The 25,639-nt window shown below is 36.3% G+C and overlaps 1 protein-coding gene across 2 annotated transcripts in view; it reads left to right on the top strand.

The window, feature by feature from the left end:
* Positions 1-2,540: 2,540 nt before the first annotated feature.
* Positions 2,541-25,639, top strand: part of dnah7 (dynein, axonemal, heavy chain 7) — a 131,935-nt gene continuing 108,836 nt past the window's right edge. Inside the window, exons 1-19 of one of the 2 annotated variants that reach the window (XM_053680873.1) lie at positions 2,541-2,845; positions 4,767-4,838; positions 4,935-5,031; positions 7,924-8,059; positions 12,447-12,522; positions 12,916-13,096; positions 13,542-13,614; positions 15,456-15,581; positions 16,067-16,186; positions 16,496-16,679; positions 17,468-17,647; positions 17,918-18,190; positions 19,031-19,158; positions 20,901-20,979; positions 21,071-21,292; positions 21,643-21,789; positions 22,018-22,338; positions 23,225-23,592; positions 24,029-24,215. In XM_053680873.1, coding sequence (XP_053536848.1) covers positions 2,834-2,845; positions 4,767-4,838; positions 4,935-5,031; positions 7,924-8,059; positions 12,447-12,522; positions 12,916-13,096; positions 13,542-13,614; positions 15,456-15,581; positions 16,067-16,186; positions 16,496-16,679; positions 17,468-17,647; positions 17,918-18,190; positions 19,031-19,158; positions 20,901-20,979; positions 21,071-21,292; positions 21,643-21,789; positions 22,018-22,338; positions 23,225-23,592; positions 24,029-24,215 — 2,982 coding nt within the window. In that variant the 5' untranslated portion in view covers positions 2,541-2,833. Of the gene's footprint in view, positions 2,846-4,213; positions 4,497-4,766; positions 4,839-4,934; positions 5,032-7,923; positions 8,060-12,446; positions 12,523-12,915; positions 13,097-13,541; positions 13,615-15,455; positions 15,582-16,066; positions 16,187-16,495; positions 16,680-17,467; positions 17,648-17,917; positions 18,191-19,030; positions 19,159-20,900; positions 20,980-21,070; positions 21,293-21,642; positions 21,790-22,017; positions 22,339-23,224; positions 23,593-24,028; positions 24,216-25,639 lie in introns of those variants that run through there. The other variant, XM_053680872.1, reaches the window with a different exon arrangement.

Here is a 25,639-nt window from a genome sequence, read left to right as displayed (position 1 = left end):
AAAATCTATTGCTTTGATTAAACACAACTTTGCAGTAATCAGGCCTGGTTGCGTCTAGTCCAGCTAAACCCCATTATGTATGCAGTTTCATAGATTTGGGCAATTAGTAACTACAGGGGCGAATACATTTTCACACAGACCCAGTTGTAATCGGATAACATTTTTGCTTCAATAAATAACTATCATTTAAAAACTCTATTTTGTGTTTATTCAGGTTGCCTTTGTTTTTTCTTAGCTTTTGTTTTATTTTCTGAAACAGTTTAGTATGAGAAATACACAAAAAGAGAAGAAATCAGGATGGGGCAAATAATTTTTCACAGCACTGTATATTACATTTTTAACATAGGCTAATAGAAAAGACCCAGTTTAATTAAAAGACTTGCGAAAAGCCATGCCTTACTGCACACTTATTGTTAAGGGCATTCTGGAGGAATTGGCAATAAAATGTCCTAATTTACATGGATAAATATATAGGGGCTTTTTATTGGGCCAACATTAGGCCAGCAGGGCTGATGGATTTTCATCCACTTTTAAATCCACCTTGGCCAACATTGTCAAAGGCACACTTAACAGTCCAACAATTTATAGGGAGGGATAACATAGCTAGATGTTGGGCTACTGTCACTTTGCTACCTGTGTAGATATCATGTGGTTGACATGATGGTGTGTGTGACTCCGGTAGGACTGTGTCAGGCATGTACAGTAAGTGTTGCTGGGGGTTTTAAACACTGTACTGTATACCACCTGCACTTTATCAGATTCTCTCATACCTTGTTTGTACAGCCTGTACAGGTTTACAGTTAACATAGTTAACTTTATAGTTATAGTTAAAGACCAGAGATTATATTTTCCATGCACAGTGTGTGTTAATCATTCTTTAGCCTTTCAATAGCAGTTCCTGAGCTGCTGCTTTTCAACCCATCAGTGACATTGTAGTCTCACAGTTGTTCCCTCATGATCAAAATTATGAAAGTATGAAAGTCATTTTCTTAGTGTACTGTATGTGAAGATTTGTGATGGACTCTAAATTGTGTGTGTGTGTGTGTGTGTGTGTGTGTGTGTGTGTGTGTGTGTGTGTGGCATGTTATGTCTAGTGGATACCATTAAAGACCAATAATGGTAATGGTTTTAAGGGTTATCTGACGGTTTGTAATGGTATTTGTAGTGGAAACCATTTGAATTTCTGTGATAGTTTCTATTGTGTTTATCAGCTGGACTGTGTCCCTGGAATAGGCTGGATTCACTGCAACCCTGGCCAGGATATTGTTAAATGAGTTCCTGAAGATGAACGAATGAAGGTGTTAAGATACAAGTTTGCATTTCTTTCTCTGAATGTAATATATAAATATTCTCTTTTAACTTGTATGTTCATTCGTTTGTATTTAGTTTGTATTAGAAATCATTGGAGGGACATAATCTGAATTTAAAGGCCACTTTTCAGAATCAGAATCACCTTTACTGCTAAGTACCTTGGGCTTACATGTACAAAGAATTTTTCTCTACGTACTGGTGCTTAACAATAACAGTAAAACGCAAGAAATTAAATAATAGCCTATTAATAAGATAAACATGAGAGAAAGTTATGAACATGAGAAGCATGAAAAAATTATAAAGCTATGAAAACTATGAGCATAAATATAAAAATAAAAATAATGACATTAACTATAACTCTTGCACCTTATTCAGTGTACATTAAAGCTATATTGTGTGTGCAGTGTGTATGTAGGCTGTACATATTGTGTCGCGTGCGAATCTTTGTTATTGTTCAGAGAAAGCGCGTACCCCGAGGAGCAGTGGTTTCCTTGGTTACAGCATCCTCCAATCAGAGCTCGTTCCGCAAGGCGCTCGCGCTTCCTTGTAAATGTAAATGTGAATTTGAATGTTTAACCAATGTCAGTTTTTTTCACAGTTTAATGTGATCATGTGATGAGATTACTAGTCTAAGTTATATTTTTTTTAACGAAGCAATGATTTTCACTGACATGAAGATTATAGTAGCTATATATGCTGTTATGACATATAACACTGTTTTGTTCACCAAATCTGGTTGCTGAGTAACAGCAACGACCCCTTTACTCCAAACTGTTTTGAATCATAACCAAAAAAATGGTTAGATTAATAATAATAATAATAATAATAATAATAATAATAATTATTATTATTATTATTATTATTATTATTAACCTGTGTTCACTCAGTCCATGGTTTGTACCGAACAATGAGTGATATCATTTGACTCAGCTCACCAATAAGAGTCGATTCGTTCGCCTTCCAAACGGCCGATTGCTATTTTTTTCTCTAAACAAAACCATTTCCATTTATCCTAATAAATAAATAAATAATAAATAAATAATCACTACACTTATACACTTGGCTACATACAGTACATCTTCACCAAGCAGGAGTGGAAACAAACAAACAAACAAACAAACAAACAAACAAAAATTCGGCTCATGTATAGGAGTCGTCTGTCAACAGTCACCTCAAGGAGCCGACTCGCTTGAAAACGACTACTTCCTTGGTTACTGGCGTAGCAACGACAACTTTGTATGGTGATTCAAGTTAGAACATAGGCTAGGTAGTTAAAAGTATGTTACACACTCCGTTACAGCGAATGTAACATGTTTTATTACTTTTAATGCGGCACTGCTTCAGTACAGGAAGACTCGGCGTTGCTCATTCACAGTTCCAGACACTCGAACTTAATGTTTAACAGCTTAGTACATTTAGACAAGGCTGATAGCCAGCCAGTTAGCTTATTTTCTATTTTGGTTGACTAATTAAATAGAAATACAGCTGATTCTGCGTAAGGGTGCATTTCCAGTGGTCTAAAATGGAAAGTAAGGTAAGACCTGAATCAATTCATGCAATGCAAGCAATTTTTATGAACTTCCACAGGTTCCATAGTATTTTTAATTTATATATATATATATATATATATATATATATATATATATATATATATGTATATATATATATATATATCTTTTGATTCATTTTATATTCGTTCACATCCATAAGATCGTGACAATATTTTAGCCTGTTCTAAATTAAGCAAAAAGTCCTCGCGATGCCACTAGAGGGCAGTATGGGACTGAAAGTAGAAGTCTCTCATTAGGCCTGTGTGTTACAATTTACCCGTTTTATATCAAATTATTTATTTAAAAAAGAAAAGAAAAGAAAAGAAAAAAGATTATTCTCAAACTTTTGGGGCATATGACCCCCAAATGGACATTTGGAATTTTCTGTTACCCCAAGCCTTGATCATCCTTCAAAAAAAGAAGAAATCCAGATTCATGCAGGACTACTGTAACATGTGAACATTGTAACATACAATGTGTATGTATGTATGTATGTAGTATGTATGTATGTATTTATGTATGTATGTATGTATGTATGTATGTATGTATGTATGTGTAACATAAGTGACTAAACACCAAAGGAATATCCCTTGCATTGACTCATGTTAAAGCAGATATGGCTGGTTTGTACTTGGTGTATGAAATTGTGTATGATGTAGTGAATTGCATGTAAGAGACAAAACATGGCATCAGGTTTCCGAGTCAAACTGTAAAATGTTCAGTGACTTAATGCGCAGCGACGTTGAAAACACTGACGAGCTCTGGTACTCTTTAAAACATTCTGCCATTGTTGTGATTGTTATCATGAGCTGCATCTCAAATCCAAAACTCTGACCTTACATTCAAAAGTATTTACTAATCTAGAAAATCCAGAAGACCAAATGCAAAAGCAGACACTTTGGTAGGTTTGAAGGCTACGTGAGAGTTTTTTTTTTTTTTTTTTTTTTTTAATGTAAACACTATAATGAAAACTGGTTAGTGTTAGTACTCAATAATGGTCTAGTTAAGTATGTGATTTGAGACAGCACTAGTTTATTTTGAGGAGGAAGATGATGGAAAAAAAGTTTTTGTAAATTTTTGAAAATTTTTGCTAAAAATGCTAAAATAATATGTACACTTCATTTAAATGTGGCTTGTTTGAATGAGTAACATTATGAAAGAGAAGATGAGTTTCTCTCGCAACCCCATTTGTAAATCATGTGATGAGACATGATCGCAACCCCTAGTTTGAGAACCTCTGGATTATGCTCATTTCTGTACTCTTGGTTTTACTATAAATGTTACTTGCACTGGCTAAGAGTGATTTAATTCTTTCATTCATCCATCTTCAGTTAGTTCTTTATCTGGTTAGAGTTGCAGTGAATCCAGAGCTGATTCCAGAACACCGGGCATGAGGCAGGACTGTACCCTGGATGGAACACCAGTTTATTCACACAGTCATTCACTCCTAAGGGCAATTTAGCATAGCCAGTTCATCTACCATCATGTTTTTGGGACATGAGAGGAAACCAGAGAACCCACGCAGTCATGGGAGAACATGCACAGAAACGCTACATTCAGGTTCAAGCTGGGGATCCTGGAGCTGTAAGGCAGCAGTGCTACACGCCACACCACCATGCCACCAGTTTTCAAAATGTATAGCACTTAGTCAAAGGATATATAAAGTTAATTTTTTTATTTATTTATTTTTTTTAATTTTATTTTTTTTACAGTTTATTATACAAACAATCCCTTCTTGCAGCTTAACTTTCTATTAATATTTTCAGTATAAGGAAAGAAGGAATTCCTTTTTGGATTACTTTTCATGGAGTGGAATCATTATTTCATACTCTACATTGAGAACTTTTTAGAGAGAAATAAATTGGCAGGTGCATTATTCTAACGAAGTACATTCCCTCTGTGCAGGGTGCATCAGGGTGTAAAAAGCTCCCCTTGTCCCCAGACAGGTCCTTGCATCTCTTGCCTCAACTTCCAAAGGTGAGTGATAAACAGGAGCAAAATTCAGAATGGCAGAATACTTTAGGTGTTTGTGATGACTGATATTTTCTCATTTGAATGGCTTGTGTCCCTCAGGTTCGTGGGAAGCCTAAGTGGCAGGATGCAAAGCCAAGCTTCGTCCTCCTGGGCCAAACAGAAAACACAGATCATGGAGTTCCCACTAGGATTTCCAGTAAGAGACAGTGCATTCCTTTTTAAACTGATCATTTACATCCTCCTCACACATCATGTGATGAGATTAATGTTTTATTCAATATATAGTATAAAAAACTTTCTGTCTCAAATTCTGTCTGGCTCAAAATAACCCAGCTGGTATTTTTACTGTAAGTGAAGCACTTAAAATGATTTTCTCCAACATGAAAGTTTGCAGCATTGCTCAGCATCTCTGATTTTTTATTCATTGGCAATTCCTACCCGGAAAGTATTTCTCTCCTATTGCATCTTGAAGTCACACACAGCTCCTAATGCACTATCACAACAGCTGGTCATGCTCAGAAGAGCCACCAGCTACAATTTTTTAGACACATGAGCTATATAAAGAGCAGTGATTAGCTACAGTTGTTTAGTTTCAAATATAAAACATCCAATCGGCTGCAAAGTGTTCTAGTTATGATGATACAGATTTGATTAACATGGTTTATTCACCTAATCTTTACCATTCCTCTGACCACAGGTTGCTAAGTAACAGCAAGGTTACCCCAAGCTGTTTTGAATCATAACCAACAAAATTAGAAATGTCAGAAATCATTAGAAAGCGTTTTGCAGTTTATGCTGTGATCCAACATACACATGTTAGAATTTCCAAAACTTTTGTAAATCTGATGAAACCGGAGAAATATGGCAAATGCTCTGTGGTTATGCTACACACACAAAAAAAAGATTGGTATTTGTAAATATGGAAGAAAAACAGTGATTAAAGTTGATCTCACTTTCCTTCATGTCTTATTTACACTTCCAATTGTGTACCAATATGCCCAGACAAGAGATTTTTAATAAACATTGTGTGACTAGGAGTAATTATACTGTAGGTGCTCAGCTATGACACCTTGGGGTTCTGGCCACAAGGAATAGTTTTAACCAAGAAAAAAGAAACACTCAAAATGACTTTTCCCAAACTCAGGTAACTTTGCAAGAATGACGTGCAAGTAATTTAGGTGATGTTGGTAAATTGTATTTAAAAGTTGTACAAACACCATTACATTATAAGAACATCCACATTTAAAGTCTTAATTAATACAGCATTTAAATGCAGTTCCCAGTGGAGGTCAGGATCTGATTGGCCGAGTGTATTGTTCAGCATCAGTCATCAGCCACCCCATCTAAAAGTGAAGCGAATGCACCTTTTGTTATGAAATACAGTAACCCATGTAATGTGCTAGGGAAAATATCTGTATCTGCAGCAATTATAGACTCTGTCAGCATTATTCTGCATATTTGACCAAATTGTAAGGCATGGTTAGATAAACCACACTAATTAAAATGAGCAAAATACCTCCATAAACAGACCAACTGTCTGTACTAGCCAACATTGATACTCCCTTGACTATCAGCATCCACCTGAATAAAAATACATCTGACAACTAACAAAAGTAGGCCTCACATTATGTATGAGCAGCGACCAGTAAAAATAAATGCAACCTATAGTTCTTAAGGAACAGTGGCAATTCGCAATATCACAGCAGGACAGGCTTTCGAGCTGGCCTGGCTGCTACCTACATTTTTCTTCTCACACCTTCAAAAGTCACAGGAAGTCGTCTCTGTTGTTCTCCAAACCAGTCTGCGCACTCATCACTTGTCTTTTACACTTTGCCTAAAAGTAAGTACAGGGCGCTATGATCCTTGACCATGAAAAAGTGAAGAGATTTAAAGGTTTAAAGCTTGGCTGTGGTTCAGGTTTCACACTGTTGCCAGCACTATTGCTGTCCTGCCCATAGCTCCCTCAACATTTTTTCTTGTCGCTCTGAAACCATGGTTTTCATGCAAATGCTGCAGCCAGTCTGTTTTTGAGTACTCTGGGAGAATCATCTGGAAGAACGCAGGTTTCAGTAAAGTAATAAGCCTCCATGCTTTTACTGCCTGCATACAAGAGAATGGCACTAATGTGTGGCTCACTTTCTTGAAGGCAGCAGGGACGGATGTTAATTTCTGGATCAATGATTGGGTCTGGTTCTCCTAAATAACCTGTTGCAAGGATTTGGACAAGGTTCTATAATAGGTATTGGTGTTGCCAGGAAAATACATTCCACCTGGTTTATCTGAACACCCTCTACATTGCATTATGTAAGCTGAAGTGCATCTTGTTAATATGAAATATGCCAAAAACTGTACAGTGTGCTATCATTTTTTCCACATCCACATGCCACATCCAAATGTGCTACTAATAGTCTGGCTATCAAGTGGACATGGGCTGTCACAGAATCATGGGCAGGGGAATACACCAATATTGCTGCCTTGTAGGTCAGAGTATTTTTTTTAAATGAAAAGCTTCAAAAGAATATAAGTTATAATATAAGAATGTAGGTCAGGATAGATTGACCAGGTGTAATGGCTGTTACTCAACACATTGACAAACAATTGCTCATTTATTCATCCTCAGCAACTGCTGCATCCTGCTTCGTGTCACAATGAATCTAGGGCCTATCCCAGGAACACTGGGAGTAATACAGCCTGGATGGGACACCAGATCATCGGAGCACACCATGCAGACACACACACACATGCACACACACACACACACACACACACACACACACACACACACACACACACACACACACATACACACACACCCCTAAAGGCAATTTAGGGTCTCCATGAAGAAACTGGAGACCTAAAAGAAACCCATAAGCTCATGGGGAGAACATAGGAAACTCCACACAGACAGTAACCTGAGCACAGGAACTGGAGACCTCATTACTTCATATTCATCAAAAGTAGAAAAACCAGTTGAGATGAAAACCTTAAAAATTGCCAATTACCACTTTATATTGCTACTGACAGAGATAATGACATCTTGTGTTAGGTTAAAATCAATATTACAATTGATTGCTCCTTTTCTTCCCAGGAGAAACACTCAGAGGGAGCATGCAGCACAGCCAGAGAGCACGCAGCACAGCCAGAGTGTCCGAATCCTTCAAACGATGTGTGAAGTCAAAAAAAGATCGTGAGGAGCTTCGCAGGACTCTCATCAGCATATTCACGTAGGTACAGTTTTTCCAAATTCAAGTGTGAGCACCTATGGTGTCATCAAGTTCTTGATGATTATTTATTGCTTTGCACTATTTTTATCATCATTACAGGGAGCAGGAGTTTTTGTTACGTTATTTATGGTCCCCTGAAATGAAGGTGTCAATGACTAATTATAAAAAAAGAAAGAAAGAAATTATGTAAAAAATAAACCTGTATGAGCTTTTGTCTTTTATGAATGCAAAAAAAAAAAGAAAGAAAAAAACATTACACCATTAAAATGCAAACATTATATCTTATGAAAAAAAAAAAGTTAAATTAAAATGTTGTTTGTCATGTGAATAATGGTTTGGGTTCTAAGGATGTAAAAGACACTAGCACCCTTTGGCTAACATGAATGAAAGATACCATGTATTTTAGCCATGTCGGTGTTACAGAATACAAATCATATAATATATATGTATTATGTATGTATTTTATATATATATATATATATATATATATATATATATATATATATATATATATATATATATATATATATATATATATATATATATTAATGCCACCTGTTAAATAAGTCATTCAGTGGGTCCTTGTGGTATGTGAATGGGGCAGAGTCATCCTGGAAGAGACCACACCCATAAGGATAGAAATGTTTCAGTGTAGGATAAGAAGACCAATGGATTCGAACCATGAAAGCAACATGGTCACAGCATAACATTTCACCCATCTGTGTATCTATAATGATATAACATGATGTTTGAGAGGGAAAGTTAATGCACTCATTCAGCTGCACATGATATTAAGATTATTTGCGATTACTAAAAGTCCACAGCAAGAAAGCAGTGATGATTTCTTGATAAAATAGGAATCACAATTGTTTTGATCTTTTGCTTAGAACTAAGTTAATTTGAATATCAGATTTGAAATATGTATTAAATTCTTACTTTCCAGTAGCATAGCATAGACATTTCATTTTCCAAGTGGATGTTTGTGAATTACTAATCTGTTTTATTGGCATTAAGCTTAATCTTGAGCAATAATAATAAGTGCTATCTAGTTCAATAGGAGAAATAAGTATTGGACGCGTCACCATTTTTGTGAGTAAATATATTTCCAATGAGGCTACTCACATGAAATTTTCACCAGACATCAGTATTAACTTGAGGAATCCGGATATATGAAGAATTCACAACATTAAAGTCCATAAATAAAGTTATGTGCAATGAAGTGGAATGACACAGGAAAAAAGTATTGAACACACTAAGAAAAAGCAGTTCTCCAGGGCAAGGTAAGGAAAGCAACCAGCTGAAATCCGTAAGTAATTATACCTCCTATCTGTGCAAATTAACATCAGCTGGTTTAGTAAATTGATGGTATATAAAAAGGCTGTATGTTACCAAGGTGTTGCACACCTTGGTAAAAGCAAAGAGCTCTCCCAAGACCTTCACAACCTTATTGTTGCAAAACATATTGATGGAATGTATTTCAAAACTTCTGAATAAAATAATAAAACTTCCAGTAAATACCACTGGGGCCATTATCTGCAAGTGGAAGCAACATCACCCCATAATCAACAAGCCATTCACAGAAGCTCCTCAGAAGATTTCTGACCAGCGAGTCAGAAAAATAGTCAGAAGAGTAGCCCAAAAGCCAAGGACAACTCGGCAAGAGCTCCACTGCTCACTCTCACCCCGCAAGACTCCATTACTAAAGAAAAGGCATGTCTAAGTTCATTTATCATTTGCTACAACTCATTTGGATAAGCCTATGAAATACTGGGAGAGTGTATTCTGGTCAGACAAGAGCAAAATTTACCTTTTTGGCTGTCATACTACATATAATGTTTGGAGAAGAAATGGCACTGCACATCACCTTAAAAACAGTATACCAACAGTGAGGTTTAGAGGTGGAAGCACATTGGTGTCGGGCTGTTTTTCATCGCATGGCAGACTTCATATAATTGAAGGAACGATGAATTGAGCCCTTTACCAGAAGATTCTTGAAAAGAATCTGCTGCCATCCACCAGGATGATGATGAGACGTGGGTGGACCTTCCAACAGGACAACGATCCAAAGCATACAGCAAAGGAAACTCTCAATTGGTTTCAGAGAAAAAAAATCAAGGCGTTAGAATGGCTTAGTCAATCACCTGACCTGAATCCAATTGATTTAAAGACAATATGTTTACAAAAATGGGCCAAAATCACACCTGAATACTGCAGAAGATTAATTTCTTCATGCAGGAAGTGTCTTGAAGCTGTAATTACAATCAAAGGCAAACAAAGTATTAAATAAATTTCAGTTAGTGTGTTCAATACGGTTTTCCTGTCATTCCTCTTTATTACACATAACTTCATTTATGGACTTTAATGTTTGGATTTTTTTTTGTATGTGTGGATTTCTTGAGTTGAGTGAAAATTTCATGTGAATAAGCTCATTGGAAATATATTTACTGAAAAAAATTTTGAGGCGTCCAATACTTATTTCCCCGACTGTATAAATATTATAAATGTTATAAATGTTCAATCATATCAGAGTGCCAAGACCACAGTGATTCCTCTCAATGTTAAATTATTAATGCTGCATCTTATGTGCAAAAAATATTGGGTTTGATGTTTATTTGGCTTGTATATGCTGTATATATAATGTGTCATGGGCAGTTTTTAAGTGAGATGGTGTGTGTAGCCATGACTTGCCTGCCCCTGTCATTCATGTCATACATTTAGTCATCATATGTTTAGTAACTGGGAATTAAGTATTGATACACGAGTGAACAGTCAGGTTCAAATCTTTACTCAAGCAGATATTTGTTTATCGAAGGATGTAGCGCTTCATGGTAGAATATATACTCAAAAATGGGTCTTGTCTATTTGTGCACTGTCGAATATTCATAAGGTATCAAACAAAGAACTCTCAATTCAGTTCAATTCATTTCTGTAACGCTTTTATCAATGGACATCATCACAAAGCAGCTTTACAGAAATCCAGATATCAAATTTTTATTTAAATTTATCCCTAATGAGCTAGCCAGAGGTGACGGTAGCAAGGAAAAAATCCTTGAGATGACATGAGGAACCAGACTCAAAAAGGAACCCAACTTCATCTGCGTGAACACTGAATAGTGTGATTATAAATCATTACACTTCTATAACTGTATAGTTATAGAAGTGTAATGTTATAAAGTTATAGTCCTAAGTGTGTTAAAAGAAATTTGAGAATGAGCATCATACTTTCTCATCATAAGTTTCTGAAATTATCAACTGTTCAATGATGGAGACTTGAGTGTTAACTTTTCTTAGCAATTGCTGACTTAAGGCTATCCAAGTGAGAACCTCCACAGCCATCTTTAGGGTGCTGTGTGGTGCCATCCTCAGTAATCTCAGGGTGGATAACATACTATCAAAATATACACATTCATAAAAACACAAAGTTAAAAGAGTACATTTCAGCATGGTAGAATGTGTGTTTTCATTCAAGAGTAGGAAGAATGTCCAGGTGCTGATAATGCCACAGTCAACTCTGTTTCAGTCATTTTCTATTTCTCTCCCTCTCCAATAAGATTACATTAGTTCCTTCCCACTACTATCCCACTACAGGGATTTTTGGATCTGATGTTTTTCAGCTTCTCCAAGACTCACAAAGCTTCAGTTGTGTTTTTCTATGCATATCAACATTTTATTACTAATTCATATCAACCCTTTCATACATGATTTGTTTATAAGCATAATGTATAATCTTTCATTTTGTCTAAATATCACTTAAAAGTAAATGGATTAGCCACATGTAGGAAAACCATGATTTAAAAAAAGGGATCAAATATTATACTTGAAATAATAACAATAAAAAAAACTTTTTAATGTCCAAAAACTGTACAGTTCTAAAATATTTACTGTTGAAGACAAAAATTATAGAAAATATTTTTTTTTCGTAAATACAAAATTTAAAAACAATTTAGGACTGTTATATGATGCAAGTATGTTAACAAGCAAACAACAACTTACTTTTTAAAAAGCTAAGGTGCTCAATGGAGTCTGGCACAAAAATATTTTTTAATTAAATTTTTTAGTTATTATTTTTTTTATTATGTAGAAATGTTTTTAAAGATTGACAACAACAAATAGTTTAGAGAGCTACAGAAGTGTATGTTAAATTACAGTAATGCTCTCAAGTGTTTGGGAGGTGATATGCAACAGTATTTTACTACAATATTTAATATTTAATGGAGCTTTAAATGGACTGCCCATAAGCGTGGACACAATACATGAAAGGGTTAACTTTTAGAAAACAATCATACGTTTACATTAAGAATTTGTATCACGTCTTTATTAATGAGGACCATATATTTAAGTGATTCTTATTAATTATTATTTTGTTTCTCCACTTTGATTGTCAAAGGGAGGGGGAATCAGATACGGGTGAAAGTTTACAAGCTCCACGTGGCTTTCTAACTTTAACCGAGAAAAGAATTTTGGTAAGTAGCTGCTACAGTATGAATACTACTACATGTAATTCTGCATGAAAAACACTTTTTCCCAATTTCTCTAATGCTGTGGGATCCAAGAAAGGAACGAATTTTGGTAAGTAACTGCTACAGTATGAATACTACTGCATGTAATTCTGCATGAAAAACACTTTTTCAACAATTTCTCTAATGCTGTGGGATCCAAGAAAGGAATGCCTTACTATAAATTACTGAAAGATAATGTATTTATATCTCACTGTTATAAAACTTGGCAAACACTAGTATTATAATAATATGATTAATTATTTATTCAGCAGTGAAGATATAACTTTTTATTTTTATTAGATTTTTAGATTTGGCCCAGAAGATGATTTTCTTTTGTGCTGGGTTTTTTTCCTTCAGAAATATTATAACTACATTCGATACGGGATTGACACGCAGAACGTGGCCCCTGTGGAAGATTCCTGGCTGGAGAGTATTCTGAGCCGGGTGCCAAGTCACCTGAACACATTAACAAGATCGGTTGAGATTCTCTCAGATGAAATAAGAGAGGATTATTTGCTGAGTGCTAAGAAAGCTATAGGTATAACACTACTGAATATTGCTTTATTGGTCTGTGAAGGAGAGGGATTTCACCCACATAGCGCATAACACCAGTTAACTCTTCTAGCTTTATTTCCCAAACTAGACCCCATGTGGAGTAACTCAATTTACATGCCATGAGAGAAACTCACAATCTCCTTTTTAATTTTTTTAATTAATTTATTTATTACAAATAAACATTATGAATATTGCTCTAACTATGAACAATTTGTATGCTACTAACCCTAACCCTATTTTGAAACATTACTCTGAGTCACATTCAAACACACATTTAATTAATTAATCAATGAAGTTGTATGGTGATGGCATTTGATAGACTTGGTAGACTTGTTATTTGGAATTAATTAGAAAATAATTTGACTGAACTGCCCAAACATGAATAGTTTATGATAATAACGTCGATCACTCCCTGCCTGCTTTTACAGTGGATTTTGCTCTGCGTGACCCGAGAGAAAAAGAAGAACAGAAGGTGAACAGTCTTCCGCCTCACAGAGAAGAGTGAGTCTAATCGAATTCTAATATTCTCATAGAGTAAATGTGTTTAACATGCTAAACCACATTAGAAGCAAAACAAAACAAAACAATGAGGTTCAAGTGAAGAATGCCAGCTTTACACTGATGATACTGTACATCTATTTACATCAGTACTGGGTGGACCATGTAAGAAATAATCAGGTCCATTGTTTGGGTGGTGCAACTGGTATGACCGCAAATATTTAAAAAAAGTTAAAGATTAAATAAAAAGTTAAACATACTGATTGATTTCAATGTTTTAGTTGATTTTATGAAGTAAGACTTAATACTAAAGCATTATCTGAGCTATATAAGGCATACTGTGTTTCGTTTTATTTTTTAAGTGTGTACTTTGCTTCCTAACCATCACCTGACTAATTTTTTTAAAATGACGACAAGCAGAGAACGGACAGGTTTAGAATGTACATGTCTAAGACATCCCCGTACACAGTAACGTTGTCTACATGGTCAGAATTGTTTTTGCTCATTAAAATTTTATTTATGTGTATTTGATCAATGATTTACAGTAGTAGTACTAAGTATCATATAGAAGATTTGATATTAAGATGACAGAAATGAGTGCTAAGTAGGGCGCCACATCCTCTAACTCACACTGGCCCCACCCCATGCTTGGGACAGCCCTTGGAATAAAACAGGACGAGACATGCAATTATACAACCACAATTCTGAAAAACTTGGGACAGTATGGAAAACGCTCATAAAAACAAAGAGGACTGATTTGCAAATGTACTTTGACTTGTATTTAAACAAACAAACAAACAAAAAAACGTATAACGACAAGGTATTTGATGTTTTACCTAATCAACTGCATAATTTTCTGAAGATAACCGTTTATTTTGAAATTCATGCATACAACATGTTCCTAAAAAGTTGGGACAGGGGAAATTTTGGACTAATAGCGATGTGACAAGTTGAAATAAGAAGGTGATGTGAAACAGGTGAGGCAATCGTCCAATCATAGTAAATAAGGAGCCTCCAAAAAAGGCCTAATCCTTCAAGAACAAGGATGGGTCAAGGCTCACCAATCTGCCAACAGATGCATCAGCAAATTATCCAACACTTTGAGAACAACATTCCCTAAAGACAAGTCGGTAGGATTTGAACATTTCACCTTCAACAGTGCACAATATAATTTAAAGATTCAAGGAATCTGGTAAAATCTTTTTGCATAAAGGGCAAGACCGAAAACCTCTTCTGAATGCGCGTGATCTCCGATCCCTTAGATGTCACTGTCTTAAAAACCACCATGAGCCAGACATGGGCCTCAGGAATACTTTGGTAAACCTTTGCCACCATTCGCCACTGCATCCAAAAATGCAAGTTAAGGCTTTACTTTGCAAAGCAGAAACCATGCGTCAACACTGTCTAGAATCACCGCTGACTTCTCTGGGATCGGTCTCATCTGAGATGGAGAGTAGCAGAGTGGAATCATGTCTTGTGGTCCAACGAGTCAATGTTTCAAATAGTTTTTGGACAAAACAGCCGTCATGTTCTCCACTGCATAATGCATAATGGATGAACAAGCAGTTGAATGTTTGTAGGATTTATATAGAATTATCATTATAACCAGCAGATGAAATGATTCGATTTTGGAATTGATCCAAACATTGTGATTCTTCAATAGCTTACTTCATATTTGAAGTATGTTTTTAAGGATATTTAAGGCATGCAAATTTACAAATTTGTAAAAGGAAAAACTAGACTTGTTGGTAGTGGAGGCGTCCATCTCAAAACCATTGCCACTGTGTTCTGCTTCTTTTTAACATTCTTATTTTAATTAACTCTTTATTTACAATGTCTTTCAGGATGGCAGTTGTGCCAAAGCCTTGGAAAGCATCCTTCCATCAAGCACAAAAAAGAATGAGCCAGCATCTCCATGCCATCAACCCCACCATGCTGTCTGTGCTGAACCTGTGGCATGTGTCTTTCAAGTGAGTTAAAACAATGTTCTATATATATATATATATATATATATATATATATATATATATATATATATATATATATATATATATATATACTCTGTATTTGTTTTGGGTTTAGCAGTAGAACAAGACTGAGCTATACAGAAGTTTATATTTATTAATTAACAAAGTGTAAATGCAGAAGTGTAAATCATTCTGGCAAAAAAGGGAGCTTGTGTTTACTGTTTTTCAAATGATATAATATATCATTTAAGTTCTGAGCACTCCTACATAAGGAAATGCATTCCAGATGCTCATATGGCTTGTTTGGTTTTCTTGAAATAATGTATTATTAGTAATACAGTCCAAGATTTAATTTTGATGAAAATCTTTCTTTTGCATAAAACATTGTGTTCAGTGCTTCAGTTATTCTTTCTTTCCACTCTATTTTGCCATTTTCTCTTTCTTCCATTCCTTTATTTTTAACCATGAATGATGATCTTCTTGCACAGGAATTTACGTCTTCTCGACGTGACAGAGTTCCACACCAGAGAGGAGGCTATGGAGCTCTCCGTCTTTCAGCAGATTGTCAGCCGACACATTGATAGTGCTGAAGACGTCCTGCTGAAGAAGTAGGCACACAGCTATTAGTTTACTTTTACATCCCAGCATGTAATACTAATTTCATATACCAAATTTTATATCCTTGTCATCTAGAGATTTATTCTTCTGTCCAAATTTCCATCTAAAATTGGATAAATGCTAAAAAAAAAACAACAACCTAGATTACTATAATGCACACTCTTCGTGTGCATTAGGTCATTTTGTTGCAAAAGTAAGAAATAAAAATTGCCTGGCTTGATAGGACGTCTAATGATAAGTGGCAAAGAGAACAGGACAGCAAAAATACTGAAAAAAATAATCTGTTTTGCATAAAATAGGTGGCTTCCTGATGTGCAACAAATCTTCTACCAGGGAAGCAAGCGCAAATTGGTCCCCAGAAATAACAGTCTACCACAGCTGCAGTCCTTCTTCAACTGCGTGGCTGCCCTAATGTCCTCTCAGCTCCAGAGTCTGGCCCTGGAATCTATTCATGACTACACACGCCTGATAGCTCAGGACCCAGTAAGACATACAGTGCATGCCATGTGCTCATATTAACTCCTTAATTAAACTTCCAACCTAATATTTGGTTGTTACTCTTAAAGTACACTATTCAGTCAGTGCTGTGATTATTCAGCAATGGCAGTGATGCTAATAGGAAAAGTAAAAGTAAACTAATATGTTTGGAGAATGAGGAAGTTTAAGAGGTTACATTTTTCTAGCTTGATTTTTTGTAAATTTATTTTCAACATCTACTGTTTACTTGTACCAGTCACAGCAGCATTTCCAGTCAGAAAGCTATCTCAGCAGGCATTTAATTCAGAACACACTTTAGTGTCAGGCTGTATAGTTTACATAATGTTTCCTTACTTGCAGTTACAAGCTCACTTCTCAGCTTAGATACATGTAGTGAGAATAAGTGTTGAATTTTGTTATATTTTGTCTGACAAATTAATGGCACTTGCTAAATGCAAGTCAGGTCTGCCAAAAGGTCAAAAGGCCATCGCATTACAGTGAAAAATAAATAACAGATCTACTTTTGTAAGCACCACTATCTGTGACAGCATTTAACTAACAAAGCATTTTAGCTTTCCCCGTGTACCCTACATGATTCTCCCATTTGGGCCACTTGGAATACTTTTTATATTAGGTCTTGAATGTGCCTTCTGTGTAACACTTCTCTTACACTCTGTTTTTGGTCCAGTATATTTGTGCATTTTTTATTTTAGAGCATGCCACATTTAATAGCCATTACATGTCTTTAATTTAACTGCCAGTATTAAATAATTCCCTTCGTTTTCTCCCTGAAGCGTACAGTAAGAGCGTATGAGCATCCAGGCTTTGTTCTGCAGCTGATCCTGAAGCAGAACAAGATCATATTTGAGCCAAATTTCAAGGACTTTGAGGTTATTTTATTGAATGTCTATGAGGAAATGTTGAAATGCATCAGCTTGGTGCCTCGAGTCGAGACAAAACTATACTCAGAATGGGTAAGAGTCTGTATATCTTTTTTCTTATCCTTTATAAATCTAGAATGTTTTCTATCAAGGACATGAACCTTTTCCCCTACATTCTGCACACACAATCTTGTATGGTATAATAACCATATTTTGTATGTTTTACGGTATTGATATGAATTGGAATTTTACTTGACTTCAAAACAAATGAAAATGACTTTTATTGACAACAAAGAGGCTGCATTTGATCATTGACTCCTACACAATTTCTACACTGTCCTTTATTTTGACTATCTGTTGTAGCCAGGCACTGAGGATGCCAGAACCCTGAAACCCATCATTCTTCCTGAGATCTTGAAGGCACAAAAAGATGAAATTCGGCAGGTGATACGTGAGGAGAGCAGTGGGCCAACTGAGCATGTGCGCTTCTACGACAAATTTGCGCCGCTGGTATCGCAACAGGCCGAACAGGACATAGAGCACTTCCTGGTGGAGCAGCACACCTTCCAGGAGATGATGATGGAGGCGACACGCTACCAGCAGCTGGCTGATGAGATCCAGTATGACTCCTGCAAGGTCAGTTGAAGTATGGTACAGGATCTCAATAACTTTCTATCATTTGTGCTACATTTGTGTTACTTTCAGGCATTTCATGAAAGTTCTTTATGAATCCATGCTCAAGACTCATTTTAATGGCTGTTCATCAATATGGGTTTAAATTTGTCAAATATTTGCATTTTTTCTATTAGGTTTGGTGAATCTGATACAGTATAGAGGGGACATTCATATCTATGCCTGAAGGACCACAACATTGCAAGATTTAAATTCACTGATTGCATCAGTCTTCTGACATTTTGTAAAGTCTTACCACCATCACAGAATGAAATAATGCTTATTATGCTCAATTGCCTTTTTTATTTGATTTTTTTATTTATTAGTTTTTTTTTTTTTAGAAAGACCAGATATTAAGATTTTTAGTTATGTATGGTAGTTTTCCAAAAGTCTGAAATCCAAATCCACAACCAAGAACATTAATTGTTTCAAAACCATTCAAATATTCATACATTATTTTATACATTTTATTTATCTTTCAAAAATATAAGTTATTATTGTAAACACTAGTAACAACAATGCATGCACTACAATTTATTTACTTTTGGATATGTGTTCCAATGTGCTGCAAATAAATAAATTAATAAATAAATACATGATGTGAGTAAATGAGAATACAGTGATATTATGAGTTGTTGGTCTTGAATGGCTTATGCTATAGAAAAAACAGTGAGCCTGTAACACATTTTAATGGCTCTAATGCAGCAATTGAAAACACTCAGAAGTGATACTGGGTTTAATAAGACACAAATAATATGGTCAGAGATTCATTCAGGGTTTTGTCACTGTTATTAAATGTGACAGGTGGTACGACTTGGTATGTTCGAAGTGCACTGCCATGAGCTTATCCTTGCACTAGTGAAGCGTGCGGAAGGACTCAGGGAGAAACTGGTCACCCGTCTGCTGGAGGACCACCAAAACTGCAATAAAAAGTGAGTGCTAACATTTATCTCACTACTGGATACCAATGTACAATTCAAAGCAAATAAATTCAAATAGGTGTTTTAGTATTAGTTAACTATGAAAAACAGGAGAGAAACAAGTGACAAATTAAAACTAAATGCTTATTTGTTATTAAAAAAAAAGAAAAAATAAATAAACAAATGGACCTGAGGTCAGAGATAAAACTGGAGGTGTTATGGTTTGAAATTGTAATGGTAAAACAACCTAGTCTAAAAATATCACAGTCTCACAGTATCACTGTAGTTAAAGACCATTTAATACCACACAAGTCAGAGGTCATAATTAGAAGAAAAAACTATTCTGAAATCTTTGCACAAAAGTCCTTTCCATAAAATTTATCTAAATTGGGCCTTGTTTATCAAGCTGGATATGACCAGATTTATTATTAGTATGTGAGTTTTCACAAGAAATTTGGTTTTCAAAAAATCCCATAAATTCATAAAAACATTCATTTCCTTCTGGACAACTGTGGCTCTGGTGGTAGAGCGGATTGTCCACTAATCGTAGGGTTGGCAGTTTGATTCCCGGCCCATGTGACTCAGCATTCCGAAGTGTCCTTGGGCAAGACACTGAACCCCAAATTGCTCCTGATGGAAAGCTAGCGCCTTGCATGGCAGCTCTGCTACTATTGGTGTGTGAGTGAATGTGTGAATGAGAACCAGTTTAATGTGCTTTGGGACCGCTAAGTGCAGACCATTTACCATTACTCGTATTATAAATAGTGTAAACCTTAATTAGATCAACTTCAAATCATATAATGTGCATGGACAACTGCATGTTTATACCTGGAATATTATTACATTTATAGCATTAACAGATACCCTTATCCAGAGTGACTTATAGAAGTGAGTATCGATCAGAAACACATCTCATGCTAGTTCACTAGATTAGGGACTGAGAGTACCATTGAGAACATTTTGTGAAAACCAGTCATATATAGTTTCATGCTCACAACTGCTTGTAGTCTTGAATTTGGAGTTTTGTGGGCATCACTACATGCAAATGAGCTGCCAGACACATGTGTGGTAATTTATTTTGTAAATTCAGTGGAAATTTTTTGTTTGGTTTGGCTTACACAATCATGTACACACAACATTACTAAAAGATCGCAACCCATTGCTGTTATAAGCTGCATGTAAAAAAAGAATGTGAAAAAAAATTACTAACATGGCAGTGTGCAGCAATGCTTAGCCAAGAAAAAAAAAGTTTGATGTTTTGTTTAGTTCTGGTCAGCAATGCCATGTGCTACTGTGTATTTAGTAGTCATCTTGTAGGATAAAGTCACAAACTTGTTTGGAGTGTCAGCAGAAGTAACAGTGTAACATATTTACAACATTAGTGGATCACACAGCCAAAGGGTTTTCAGTGCATTCTCTTCTCCTGCGCTGAGAAACAGAGGTTGCTCTATGATTTAGAGAGGGACTTGCAGCCAGACACAAAAGGGATGAGAATCATTGGAGTACGGAATTTGATCAGGTAAAAAAATGAATGGGTAGACGGGACATGGAATACACAGAAATGCAGTTTAATCTGTGTTCTGTAACAGTCACTGGTGAAGTAAGGGTCTAATCACACCATGACTAACAATGCAACCTTAACCACCCTATTCTGGACATACAATTTCTCAATATAAGCTTCTTATTAATTTCAGAACAGTGCAATGTTGTGCTTCAAAGTTCCTCACCTATGTATGTGTGTCCAATATCTACAGATTATGTGATGAATTTGAGAAGATTGCAAAAAAAGCCCACAGCACTCCTTCAAACACGCAAGAACTCATGGCTCTTAAGGTGATACAGCAGATACAAATATATTAACTCTCAGCTCCATTTTTCACTAAACTCTAGTTCAGACCATTTGACCATTTTCTCTTCATTATAGGCCTACATAAAGAAGGTTGAAGCTGAGGAGATGCCAAAACTGGAGCTCCAGCTCAATGAATCCATGAGTCGTCTCTGCTTCTTGGCTGGTTATGAGTTTTCCCTAATGGACATAAACCTGAACAAGAATACCTTCCAATGGAACATGCGCATGCCTTCCATCTTTGACAAACACCGAGAGATTGCTAAGGAGAAGACTGTACAATTCCAGGATTTCCTTAAGGTAAAATAAATCATATCAAAGAAAAATTATTCAACAGAAAAACCCAAATATTAATATCTAAGCAACAGTGATTGCTCTTTCACAACACAGTAGAGAACATCAAGTATACGCTCTAGAAAAATAAGAGAGACAGCAAAGAAGCTTAAGTAAAACATACAATTAGATTACATCTTACATTAGCAATTCAAACTAATTAAATGTCCTCATACCGTAAGCTAATAATCTGTAATGGAGCACAAAACAAATTTACAACAGGCACAACAAGGAGACGACGTCTTCCCGTTGACAGGCTAGGCTGCATTAGCATTTATGATTTGCAAGATATTAATGACTTCATTTATTCCTCACAGTTGCGGTGCAAGAGGTTCATGGAAGATCTGGAAGGCTACGCAAAGCAGGTGGAGGAGTTTACCGCTTTCGGGGACCTATCTGAACTCAGCAAGTATCTGAAAAAGGCTCAGGCATTCAATTCCAAGCTGGAGGCTGCCATGGAGAAAGTAAGGCAGTCAAAGCTCTCATAAAAGCATTTTGATCATGAACTCCAACCATGTAAATGATTCTCAGTTTCTTAGTCCATATGCAGAGTGATGGAGAATTAAAATTTGTAGTTTAACCTTGGCTTTGCTGATGTCTTTGAAATTTTTTAAAGAGATAGAAATCTACAAAAAACAGGTCAACTTGATCATCCATTTCACCTCAGTTTTAATCTGATTCTTCTCCCCAAGATTGAGGGCTTCAACTCAGAGGAAGAAGTGTTTGGATGGCCCATCTCCCAGTACCCTTTACGCAAGAAAGTCCAAGAGCAGCTGCTCCCATACCTTCGCCTGTACCAGACTGTTACTGAGTTTCAGGCTGAGCACCAGACGTGGCTTAATGGCCCCCTCACATCCATCAACCCCGACAAGGTGGAGGGAGACATCGGCAACTACTGGCGCTCACTCTACAAACTGGAAAAAGGTTTTCAGGACTCGCCCAAGGCTCTTCACATCGCCACCCAAGTCAAAACTGAGGTGGAGAACTTCAAGCAGCACATGCCCTTAGTGCAGGTACTTAATTATTAAGATGATAATAATAATAGGGACTTTATGGATACACTGCTACACAGAGACCCAAAAATTTCAATAAGATATTATACTTTCATTTATGGCATTTGGTAAACACACTTATCCAGAGCAACTCATATTTATCTCATTTATACAACTAAGCAGTTCAGGGTTATGGACCCAACAGTGGCAACTTGGGAGTGCTAGGATTTAAACTCATGACCTTTCAGCAAGTAGTCCAATGTCTTAAACACTGAGCTACCACTGCCCACATCCAGCTTGATGTAAAGGAATGACATTCCTATAATAGAATTCATGGTATAGGTTTAAATGTCTTTGGATATACTGTGTATATAAATGGTCTCATTTTTCAGAAGCTATGCAGTCTTCTCCTACTCCAAATGCTGCCTGTGTCATACACAGTTCAAACCTGCTTTTCTGAAATGAATTTGCCTTGTAAAGCATAAAGTGATTTATTGTTTTACTGTTTTAATGCTCCCCCTAATTAGCTTAAGTGTTAGGGTCTTATTTCTCTAGAAACCTAATAAAAACACACCCAAACACTACCCAAAAGGTTTATTTTAAATGGGTTTTCACATGTTTTACTTGTAATTTTAACTCATTCAAGAGTTCACTGGTATATCCTTGGAAACAATTAATAAAATACTTCATTGTTTGTCAGCAGCAAAGCTGGATTAATGGCTTGAGTGTTGAAACCACATCAATTTTTAAAAGTTTAAGCAGTAGTAAGTCGAATCAGCCATTTTTTAATTTTCCATTCACTCGAGGTGCTTCATCACTTCTGCTTGCTTCTAATGAGAAACTTTTTTCTTTTGTCCTTTTGTTCACAATAAAATCCTGTCTTCAAAAATATCTTTCCCACCACCAGGTGCTGTGTAATCCAGGCTTGCGAGACCGCCATTGGGAGGCCATGTCAGCTATGGTGGGTTTCTCCCTGAAGCCTTCGGAAGACGAGGCTTGCATTTCCCACTTCATTCCTCTGCACCTTGAAACCCACTTGTCCAATTTTGAGAGCATCAGCGAGGCAGCCAGCAAAGAGTACTCACTGGAGAAGGCCATGGAGCGCATGGCAGGTGAATGGGCAGGCATGAAGTTCAACCTGCTGCCCTACCGTGAAACCGGCACATCCATTCTGTCCTCAGTGGATGAAATCCAGGTGCTGCTGGATGATCATATAGTCAAGACACAGACGATGCGTGGTTCACCCTTCATTAAACCCTTTGAGGCTGAGATAAGGTAAGCATTTGAGGGTTATTTTTTTAAGGTAAATTACGCATAGAGCAATTTTACAGAGAAAAACTCTAATGAGTTTGGCTAAGCTCACTACCACTCACAGACAAGATACAGTGATTCTCTGGATTTGAATGTTCTGCAGGTGTAATGCCTGAAGTAATTATTTAAAGTGATTGGAGAACAATGCTAGAATGAGTAAATAATGGAGAGAAGATAACAAAAGCCAAGATCATAATAACCATGATTATTCATTGTCTTTGAGGCATTTGAGAGATATCTACACTACAAAACCTTAATAAATGTTTTATGGGTTTAAATAAGCTGAGCCTATTATCATTCACTATAATAGATTCCTAGTTGGAAATTAATAATTCAAAATAAAGCTATGGTTGGTTAGACACATTTGTTGAGCAAATCTGTGGGGTTGTGTCATGTGTAGAGACTGGGAGGGCAAGCTTCTGCTGCTGCAGGAGATTTTAGATGAGTGGCTGAAGGTGCAGTCCACATGGCTCTACCTGGAGCCCATTTTCAGTTCTCCAGACATCATGGCCCAGATGCCAGAGGAGGGACGCCGCTTCACCACTGTGGATAAAACCTGGAGGGACATCATTAAGCAAGTCAGCTTGGTAGGTCAATATATATGTAGTTCTTAGTATAGTAGTAAAATGTAGAACATTATTGCAGGCTTAATGATATACAGTGGATATAAAAAGTCTACACACCCCAGTTAAAATGGCAGGTGTTTTTGATTTAAAAAAAGAAACCAAGATAAATCATGCCAGAACATTTTCTACCATTATTGTAAAATTTTACCTATTAATTAAAGTGAAAAACAATCATAATGGGGAAAAATTATAAATAAAAAATGTACAATAACCTGGTTGCATAACCTGGGTGCACACCCCTAAACTAATACTTAGTTGAAGCACCTTTAGATTTAATCACAGCATTCAATCTTTTTCGGTAAAAGTCAATCAGTTTGGCACATCTTGACTTGAGCAATATTTTGACACTCTTCCTTGCAAAAGCATTCTAACTTCATTCTTCACTGTTAAACTGGCTGGGCAGATCTTATGCACAGCCCTCTTCAAGTCACGCAACAGATCTTTGATTTAGGTCTGGACTATGGCTGGGCCATTCCAAAACCTTCAACTTGTTCTGGTGAAGCCATTCCTTTGTTGATCTGGAGGTTTGCTTTGGGTCATTGTCATGCTGAAAGGTGAAATTCCTCTACATCTTAAGTATTTTAGCAGAAGCCTTAAGGTTTTGTGCCGAAATTGACTGGTATTTGCAGCTATTCATTATTCCCTAATTAAAGCCCCAGTTCCAGCTGAAAGAAAACAGTATGATGCTGCCACCACCATGCTTCACAGTGGGGATGGTGTTCTTTTGGTGGTGTGCTGTGTTTTTATTGTGCCAAATATATCTTTTGGTATTATGGCCAAAAGGTTTAACTTTAGTCTCAGACCATAACACATTATTCCATTCAATTAACAAATTATATTATTTTGGGAGATTGGATGTTGTTGGATTTTTTTTTCCCCCCGAATTCGGGAGATTGTTGTCACATGTAGGGAGCAACCAATACTTGCCAAAAATTGCTGCAGTTCTTTTAATTTGTCTTTAGGCCTCTTGGATGCTTCCATGACTAGTTTTCTCCTGATCTTCTCATCAATTTTAGAGGGACATCCTGTTCTTAGCGATATCACCACTTAGTAGTTCTCTGCTTGTTGATTATCATCTTTACAGTGTTCCATGGTATATCAAATGCCTTGGAAAATTTTTTGTAACCCTCTCCTGATTAATATTTTTTCAAGAATGAGATCCCGTACCTGCTTTGTACGCTCTTTGCGGCCCACAGCTTTTCCAGCTGTACTTTATTTGGGGTTAATCAGTCACTTTAATTGATGGCAGGTGTATACTAATGAGTATTTAACATGAGTTTGAATATGATTAGGTGATTCTGGACACTTCCACATTCTCAATTATAAAAGGGTGTGCACACCAATGCAAGCTGGGTATTGGAAGTTTTTTGTTTTTCTTTTTTTTC

The sequence above is a fragment of the Ictalurus punctatus genome, chromosome 6 (assembly GCF_001660625.3).
Source record: "Ictalurus punctatus breed USDA103 chromosome 6, Coco_2.0, whole genome shotgun sequence".
Lineage (NCBI taxonomy): Eukaryota > Metazoa > Chordata > Actinopteri > Siluriformes > Ictaluridae > Ictalurus > Ictalurus punctatus.
This window is presented reverse-complemented; position numbering and strand designations above follow the sequence as displayed.